Here is a 9,653-nt window from a genome sequence, read left to right as displayed (position 1 = left end):
AAAATGGGTGCAGTTTATTTGGTATGTGGTTAAACTTAAATTTCCTAGCTAGGGATTATTAAGCAGGAAAATGGACGATGTGTAACATTGTGGATCTACTATGGACTTTGGGACTTCTGACTTCTGCCCAGTATTTGTGGGATCCACCGTGTCCCTCACCAGAATAAGAGGATTATTTAAGATATATATAGCATCTGCTGAAGCCAACAGACCATCTGTGTGAGAGGCTATCTAGAGAGTGAGAGGTGTGGTAAAAATAAACAAATAATAAGAATAAGAAAAATGTAAGAAAAATGACCTGAAATGTTTATTCAAATTTGTGATGGACAGTAAATTTGACAGAACAGCATTTAATGCATTTCATGTGATGCTTCTATTCTTCACAACCAAACAATTCAGATGAGATCTTGTGGGGTACTGGGTTAATCTTGCTTGTAGCAAGCAGTTTAGGACTCTGGTACAGGTAGTATTCCCCACCAACAAACACTTTCACACCATCAGTGTGACATGTAGCAGCATCAATTTTAGAGAAGGGCAGTGGAGCCTCGGTCTTCACAGCTCTTGGGGTCGCTTCCAGATTAATATCGAGCATTTTCTGACCTGTGTGAAAAATTCTGTCATGTCTAAATCGTTCATTCAGAGTGAACTGAACGGGACATCATTTGTGCATAGAATTCATTCATTTGCGTAACTATTGAATTCTGTCATTCATATTCATAAGACTCTCGAATCGTGTACAAATGCTGAGCTTGTTGACCTTAAAAAGACACATACCTTGTATAACATGTACAATATGTTCGTCACATACAAATGCAGCATCCACGGGTCCGTCAATACCCAACTCCTCCTTCAGCGGTTTAGGATAGCCCTTTATGAGTGTGTAATGTGCTGCCGATTTGTAGATATAAATTTGATCACGCTGTCAAAATAAATGACAACACTTTACATTAAAAGTCGCTAATTACAGTAATTCTACAAATGAATGAGTACCCATAACTAATTTTAGCTATTAAATGTTAGTTACTAATACATACTACTAGGTCCTGAATATGCTGTTATACTCATAAACGCATTAAACTCCAAGCTTATTACTCATATTATTTATCTGATTAATTCAGTGACTACAGTGAGATTAAACAGGAGTTATAAGAGTCACTGCATCAGGACCACTGGATGCTAGGAATTTAAGAGGTTAAATGTTTACTACTTGTTAGTTATTGCAATGCAGAAGTATATAGTACAATAAAGTAGTAATGCAATAACACATACACTTAGTCCTAGTAAGTTCCACTTTTATTGTACGGACGTCATCAGTTAATTTGCATATTAAAAATCATTATACCACAGCTGTGTTTAACTCTTGACTCTGATTGGTCAGAAGATATTTTCTATATTCTATAACACTAGCAGTGTTAGTAGTGTGACAGAAGTGCTGGCTGCCACAGTTTTATAGCAGTGTACTATTTATTATAATACAATATCGTTTTTATAGTAACACTCAGTTCACAGGGTCTTCTTTGGTGGCTACTTCGCATAATCTAAGACTAATAATAAATGGATTAAAATAATTGATTGTCAGAGCAGAGGACATTATTCTTTCTTGGATTTTATCCATCCATCCATTTTCTATACCACTTATCCTACGCAGGGTCACGGGAGCCTATCCCAGGGAACTCGGTGCACAAGGTGGGGGACACCCTGGACGGGGTGCCATCCCATTGCAAGACAATCGCACACACAATCACACACCTGTTCACATACTACAGACAATTTAGAGATGCCAATCAGCGTACTCCGTATGTCTTTGAACTGGAGTACCTGGAGGAAATTCTGTGCACACAGGACAGAGGTGGGAATCGAGCTCCCAACCCCGGAGGTGCGAAGCAAACATGCTAACAACTAAGCCACCATGCCCCCCCTTCTTGTTTTTTATTTTGTTGTTTTTTTGTCTTATTAACTTGTTTTGTGGAAGTTTTGTGTAATTATAAACAGATATAAAGTATGACATCATTCTTTAATTAATAAAGAATTGTAATTGAAGTACAAGAGGAATTAAATACTTTGGGATGTGTTGTTATTAGAAAATAATCAACTAACCTAATAATCAGGTGGTAACAGTAACTCTGCTTTGTGTCACATCACACTACTGCATCAGTGATTATTATTCTCTAACAGTGTGACCTGTCATGTTTTATTCCTGACATAAAAACCAGTAAAAAAGGAGAGATATTGAAATGATTTGTGGGGCAGTGGTGACTCAGTAGTAAGGGCTATGGACTACTGATTGAAATGTGAGTCATTGGTACTGCCAAGCCACTACTGTTTGGTTCTTGAGCAAGACCCTTAACCCTCAATTGCTCAGCCTAATTATAAGTTGCTTTGGATGATGCCAAATGAGTTAATATGACAGGTACAGCATATATAGAGGAGCATTGTTAAAACTGTTGAACACTATAAAAACATACATTTTTTGACACAATGGACTTGATCTTTAACTGAAAATGGAATACAATATTTCGTTTTACCTGGATGATGTAAATCTTGTCACCATAAGAGAACACAGCATCTACATGTCCTGAGACTTCCTTCCATGATCTTACAATGTGGAAGGGATGAATGCCATCACGGAGTGTGTCCAATCTAATGTACATTATCCCTGAAATTGTAGTAAGATTGATAATTCAGTTGCTTTTTTCATATGAAAACTGATGTATTCTCACTTCACTATTCTCACCAACACTGTTGTAGGAAATTGTACTCACCGATAAATGCATAGGATTTGCCAGTGCTGTCTGTAGTGATGGCATCGAGTTTACAGCGCGGCCTTCTGTGGCCAGCCCTGTGACCTACATTGCAAAGTCAAAAACAAAAATATGACCTATGGGAAATGATACAAGGAAACCCAGATTTACTAAAGTTTTGAGTGTTTAAAAAATGTGCGGGCTAATTTGATTTGCACAAAATGATCATATTATACAGTATATTCACAACATTTTTGTACCTCCATTTACATTCACATATACCATATATATAATACATACACTCATATTTGCATTCATATTGTATTTTGAATAAATTTCCTGATTTCCTGTATGTTAAATTGTGTTCTAAGAGGCAGTAACTTAAATTACTGTATGTAGATTCACTGTCTGGAATTTGTTAGCATTTTGTTTTATGCTTTATTTATAATATTACATTGGCTAAGTTTGATACTGTAAACTTATGTACAGTACCTTAACCTATGTAGAAATTAAGATCATTAAATTGAGAAGGTTTGCTCAATTATATACTGGACTGAAAATGCCTAATGTAATGCAATGTAATGTTAACATGCTTCAGCAACATTAATAGCTCCAGCTTGCCTACTTGCAACCAAAGGTTAAACAAACCTCTTGCATGAGTGAACTTTCTTGCATTAATCTGAATAGATTGCAGCTACTAATATTAGGTCAGGCTAATATTAGGGTTTTCAATTTCTACGGAAGTCAATTATATAAGTTGTTGCAGTCAAAATGGTAAGTTAAATGAAGTTAACATTAAAGTTGGCTAGATAGGTACTGTAAACTCTTGTAAATTAGGACTCATGTGAGAAGATTTAATCACCTTGAAGACTTGGCTGCAAATGCCTACAGTTAGTTCATATCCTGTTTAACTTGTGTTAATAGCTAGTTGCTGTCTAGACAATCCCCTGTCAGACAGCATTTTAATCATTTTATATACATAAACAACTTTATCTAATATTAATACTACCGCTTGTCTAAGGTGCTTATAGCATTGACTTAACAGATCACCAGTCAACAGAGATCGGAACAAAAAGTAGGAAATTAGGTAACACATTTAGAGGACTTGACCACACACCAAAATTTGGGCAGCTCATGAAGTAACGTCTAGTTTCCTTGGGATAATTAGCTTCCACTTCTCCAGACAAGGGATGAAATCTGGTAAAGTTGTGACCATGGAAACAGTAGTAGTGCTCGAGCCAGCGGAATGCAGATGTGCAGACAGGCAAGTGATCCCACACCTTCTTCTTCACGGTGTTGTTCCGGATATCAAACTTGTACACTTCATGTCCTGATGGTTAAATATATAATAATATGTCACTTTATATGCAATTACAGACCCATTTCCTCATCTTAGATTGATCTCGTAATGTACAGTGGGGTCCAAAAGTTTGAGACCACATTGAAAATCTATTTTTTTTTTATTATTATTTAAAATTGGGGAAAAAATGGAAGCGTTTAGCTTCCATGTTCAATATCTTGAATATTTAATACTCGAGATTCTGCACTATTTCTAGGTCCCTATTTAAATGTAAGCAGATTTGTGATATTGACCAAGTTAACTGCTTTGTACAAAAGGTCAGCTTTTCGTCATGCCTAATCTCTCCTACTGAAGCATGTGTTGAGATGACACACCGACGGATTTGATCTAAAATGCATCATAAAGTTTTGCACAAATGTGTGGAGCTCATGCCAGCTCGAGTTCACACTGTCATTAAAGCAAAAAGGGGACATACCAAATACTAAGAAACTCTGAAATTCATGTAAATATTTCAGAGATTTTACTTCTCGCTCAAGTTGATGTCAAGAATATAATTTGTAATGAAAGTTAGTGATTAAATTAGAAAAGAGCAGACATTTGGACTCCGTTGTATATAAGACTAAGATTAATCCTGAAAGGAGACAAAAGATTCCCCTTCAGTACAGCACAAGAATGAAAATATTAAGAGCAGTGGTTTTTTTTCCCTTCTTTTTCTGATACTAATATCAGAATGAAACTTGGCTTGTTTTTGTATTTGTAAAAAAAAAATGTTTTTGCATCAAAAAGTGTTTAATGTGCAAAATATAACAAATGAATTTTAACCCTGATGTTCAGAGTTCCACCCAACATTTGATGAAAAGATTGTCATGTCACGAAATAAAAAACAATATATGTTCAAATTATATATATTATCTAATATATTGACACTTGTAAACATGTGTGAAATGTGGATGAGAAAACTCACTTGTCATTGGTCATTTTAAGACAATGACCAATAATCATAACTTAGTAACCTACAACTGTAGAAAGCAATTCTTCTTTTGTAATCAATTATATCATCATAAAACATAAAAAAAAATCACCTTACACCCACATATAATTCAATTACCTAAAAGCATCAAAAGCTCATTTTCTGAGCTTCTACCTAAAATGTAAAAATACAACAGAATGAATGTGTAGCTGCTTGAGAGTTGGAATAAAAACTGTCTTTAAGTTTAGACCAATATATTCATTTCTAAAAAAAAATAAAATAAATAAAAGAAAATAGAAATGAGAAAATGTGTTCACCTTTGAAGAACAGGACCGAGTCAGTAGTGCACTCTCCTTTTGGACACTCCACTGCTGCATCGAGGTGGCTGGGAATACCTGGAAACACCTGCTGGATCTCCAGAGGGAAGCTTTTCTCCAAAGTGTGGTTGTAGTAACTAAAGACCTTGTCATCCTGTAATATATTGATCCTACTGTATCAAATTCATAATACTTACATAAAAAGCAGGTCAGTTATTTTAGGGATGGAATATGTTCATTTCTTGAAGCTGCCTGATTGAAGATATAAAACCTGGAGACATTTTGTGAAGACTTCAAAATCCTAATGACCTTTAATGTAGATATGAGAATGTGTAATGGGATGATACGATATTGTACCAGAAAGAAGAAGACATGGTCATGGTGTTTGCTGTCTTTCCCATCTTTATTGTGCATGCGGAAGGCTGCATCCACATGACCCAGGTGATGATATTCATCTAATTCCTGGAATGTAGCATTTGCAAGCTCAGCAGGGCCTGAAAACCCCTTCCATAAATGGTCTCCTGTGGAGGTTGACATCGAAGTCATCAATATCACCAATGTTTTTGTGAATTCATTTGGATAAGAATAACATTTCAAAGACATGTTCACTATTCTGTCAGCAAAGCGGCAAATCAGAAGTTTGGCATTAAAAGGTTTCTTCTGGGAACATTTTAATGCCAAATAATAAAATTATGTGATTTTATGTTATCCTTAACAAAGTAGATCAAAGCAGATATTTCCATCCATCCATCTTCTATACCATCTATCCTTCTTCAGGGTCACAGGGGAACCTGGAGCCTATCCCAGGGAGCATGGGGCACAAGGCAGGGTACACCCTGGACAGGGTGCCAATCCATCGCAGGGCACAATCACATACACATTCACACACTATGGACATGCCAATCAGCCTACCATGCAGGAGGAAACCGGAGTACCCAGAGAACATGCAAACTCTGCACACATAGGACAGGAATCAAACCCCTGACCCTGGAGGTGTGAGGCAAACGTGCTATCCACTAAGCCACCGTATGCCCTAGCAGGTATTTTTCAACTTTAAAATTGGGTTAAACTGATATTTTGGCGCTCACGGTGGCTTAGTGATTAGTATGTTCGCCTCACACCTCCAGGGTGTGACACCATCCTGATGTTCTTCTTCTGCTTAGCTTTATGTGCTTGTGATTCAACTTCTGCCATTGTTGCTGTTGTTGATGGTCCCACATGGACACCTTAAAGATTTGGACTTTCCAAAAATCAGTTTATGCCCAACACTCAGCTTTGCTTCAGTGTATAATCTCACCTGTAGATTAAGTACCAATAGATTTCTACCTTCTGCTGCAGTAATCATCAAGACTCATACCAGAACTCCTCTGCGACAATGTATATTGTTAAAAGCGCTGTACAAACCTTTAAAAAAGAGTGCGGTTCCTTTCTCGTCAGGAGCTATGGCGTCAAACTCGATGCCCTCACAGCGGTCATACTTGGCATTGTAATGGGACTCGTCATCAACCTGTGGATTTTCTTCAGCATGTTCGAAAACAGCATTTATGTAAAATAAATAGCTATTGCATTGTTCACAACATTTAACAAATATGTGGAGATACACGTATACACATGTAGATACACAAATATACATAATCCATTTCATAGAATGAGGCTTAATGGTCTGTTAAATACAATACAATGATTGAAAAGAGAAAAATGAATTGGTAAAGTAGAAACATATAAACCAACCTATAGCAGCATGGTGGCTGTAATGGAAAGAGAAATACCATTTATGTTTATGTTCAAATTTACATTTACATTTAATCATATTATTCATTAGTATGGATAATTTCACATCTTCAGTGAAAATAATAGGAAAGGTATGCAAATGTAAGAGTGAGGAATAGTCTGGACCTGGGAGTTTAAAGGGTTAATAGTAAAGTTAACTGCTTTAGTTAAAAGAAAACCTGAGCTAATGACTTTGACCACCCTTTATTGATCTAACGCTGTACTCTGTACCCAGAATAGCATAATATCAGATTAAAAGACATTTTAAACTGTCTAATTTAAATTTTTTAAACTTTGTAGTAGATACTCACGCTGGTGCTGTATAGCTCAGAGGCAGAACAAAGCACGCACAAAAGAATACCAAGAGCCGCTTCATGATCAGCCGTGTTCTCTGTCCAGGTCAGCTCTGATATTGTACGTAGAATGCACTCCGACAGTAGCAAGGTCAGGCTTTTATACTGGTCCCCCGCACATGGAGGGTTGTGGTGGTGGACTTTGTGGGTTTATCTGTTTCTGGACAATATGTAGGACATGACGTGATTTACCGCCAATCTCAGAAAGAACAAGAGTGAAAAGTCCCATGTTACAAAAGTTTGTGATTAGGCAACCAGCTCGCAGGATACTAGCCATACAATGACTTTGTATGACCAATGGTTAATCATTTACCTCATTCATTTGTATCATGAAAGATGGCTGTATCATGGTTAGCACATTTGCACATTTGCTTCGCACCTCTGGGTTTGTGGGTTCGAGTCCCACCTGTGCATGAAGTTTGTATGTTCTCCCCATGCCTTTGGGGCTTCCCACAGGTACTCTGGTTTCCTCCCACAGTCTGAATTCAAGTGTTGTGGGCTGATTGGAATTTTTAATTGTCTGTAGTGTGTGTGTGTGTGTGTGTGTACATGATTGGGTCCTGCAATGGGTTGGCACCCTGTCCAGGGTGTCTTCCACCCTTTGCACCGAGTCCTCTGGGATAGGCTCCAGGCTCCCCGCAACCCTGTGTAGGATAAGCGGTATAGAAAATGTATGGATGGAAGACCAGCAGTGCTTGGTGAGTTCCCTGTTCTAACATACACATGCTAAACAAAGGGTGTCAAACCCTTTGTGCCCATGGACCAGAACTGGCCTTCTAATGTTTCCAATCCGGACCACCAAACATGGCTTTTTGAACATGGTTTAATTGAAAGATGTAAAAAAAAAAAGAAAAAAGAGTGATATGGGGATGAATCAAATAATAAACTCCAGGCCATAAACTCGCAAAATATGCTAATGATATATAGTTCTTCATTAGCACGCTAAATATTTGGCATATAATCCCAATAAAGTCCATTCAGTTCCAGGTTGTAACACTACAAAATATGGAAAAGTTCAAGAGCGGTCAATGCTTATGCAAGACACTCTATGATAAAAACATTCTTTGGAAATATTTGTTTTCTTGGTAATGAATTGGATTGTGTTAATCTGTTATGTATGTGCATTCAGAATGTATCTTTCATATAAATGCTGATATACAAACACATTTAAAGGCAGATGTTGATGTTTTATTGGTCAGGAAACTGGTTTTTCTGCTAATGTAGCCCATTACCTAAAATGAATTTGACACTCCTGCACTAAACCGAATTAACTGGTGAGCTGAATCAGGCGTGTATGAGCAGGGAAATCACCAACTGGACTCTGACCTTTCCCCGTATTGGAATTGGACACCACCTCTGGTCTTTAGTACAGTTCATATAAGCAAACATGGAGAAGAGAAGCTCTGTCCTGAGCAGTATTCCGAAAGGTATACAGTTTGGAAAATACTTTTCAGTGGTCTCAATAAGTTATTGATGGTTTTTATAACCTTTTTTCACGCATTCTGTTGCACCTTTCATATTTGGGCCTGTATCCAGCAAAATAGTTTTAATGATTCTTAGGTTCAAAGTAAATGGAGTGTCCTGATTAGATTGTTACACTGCGACTGACTAACTAATCACACGCTGTCCTAAAAAATAGCAGTTTTCTATACGGTCCACAGAAACACTTTATTTTAAGGAGCACATAAAGGGGTTAAAATGTTGGTATTTATAAAAGGTTTATTCACTGTACTGTTACTTTTTATTCATAAAGACCTGTATTGCAAAAATGACTAATAATTGCATTAGTAGTTGTGATACTGTGCTCTACACACTTTGTTAAAACCTTTCTCCACAAATGATTGAGGATGAAATTATGATGTAAATTTATATTGTAATAGTCTTAATTCTCCATGTTCAGGTTCTAGCTGGTATCAAAGAGGGGGGGAAGAGTTCACTTGCTGTTTGCCCTGTGCGTAGTTTTGTTGTACTAACTTTAGCCTAGCTTCCTGTGTCCTGGTCTTTGGCTTTTCCCTGTGTTTGTGTTTGTTTCTTTGTTGTTATTAAAGGTGTTCTGCACTCTGAATTAGTCTCCCTGGATTCCATATGATGACTAACAATTTTACAGGTGCTAAAATTTATGGGGAACGCCCTTTGGAATGTCTTGAAAAGCCTTAGATCAGTTTGATTTGAGCATTTAAGATTTTTAATGCAAGGATAGCT

The 9,653-nt window shown here is 37.1% G+C and overlaps 1 protein-coding gene across 3 annotated transcripts; it reads right to left on the bottom strand.

Moving 5' to 3' along the window:
* Positions 1-285: 285 nt before the first annotated feature.
* On the bottom strand, positions 286-7,582 carry hpxb (hemopexin b). Of its 3 annotated transcripts, none has more exons than XM_053675933.1 (10): positions 7,410-7,582; positions 7,061-7,076; positions 6,733-6,859; positions 5,686-5,849; positions 5,329-5,482; positions 3,859-4,071; positions 2,763-2,846; positions 2,526-2,656; positions 775-919; positions 286-600 (listed from the first exon to the last, which is right to left on the bottom strand). In XM_053675933.1, the coding sequence occupies exons 1-10, from the start codon at positions 7,472-7,474 to the stop codon at positions 374-376; spliced, it is 1,326 nt and encodes a 441-aa protein (XP_053531908.1). In that variant the 5' UTR covers positions 7,475-7,582; the 3' UTR covers positions 286-373.
* Positions 7,583-9,653: the final 2,071 nt, after the last annotated feature.

Source organism: Ictalurus punctatus, chromosome 26, assembly GCF_001660625.3.
Source record: "Ictalurus punctatus breed USDA103 chromosome 26, Coco_2.0, whole genome shotgun sequence".
In the NCBI taxonomy this organism is placed as follows: Eukaryota; Metazoa; Chordata; class Actinopteri; order Siluriformes; family Ictaluridae; genus Ictalurus; species Ictalurus punctatus.
Note: the sequence above shows the minus strand (reverse complement) of the source record. Positions and strands in the feature narration are given on the sequence as shown.

Coding starts and splice junctions, on each gene's coding strand:
- hpxb (XM_053675933.1), bottom strand. CDS start 7,474: ATGAAGCGGCTCTTGGTATTCTTTTGTGCGTGCTTTGTTCTGCCTCTG. Junction 5,483..5,685: donor ACCATGTCTTCTTCTTTCTG/GTACAATATCGT, acceptor AATATATTACAG/GATGACAAGGTCTTTAGTTA. Junction 920..2,525: donor ACAAGATTTACATCATCCAG/GTAAAACGAAAT, acceptor TTATTTTGACAG/CGTGATCAAATTTATATCTA.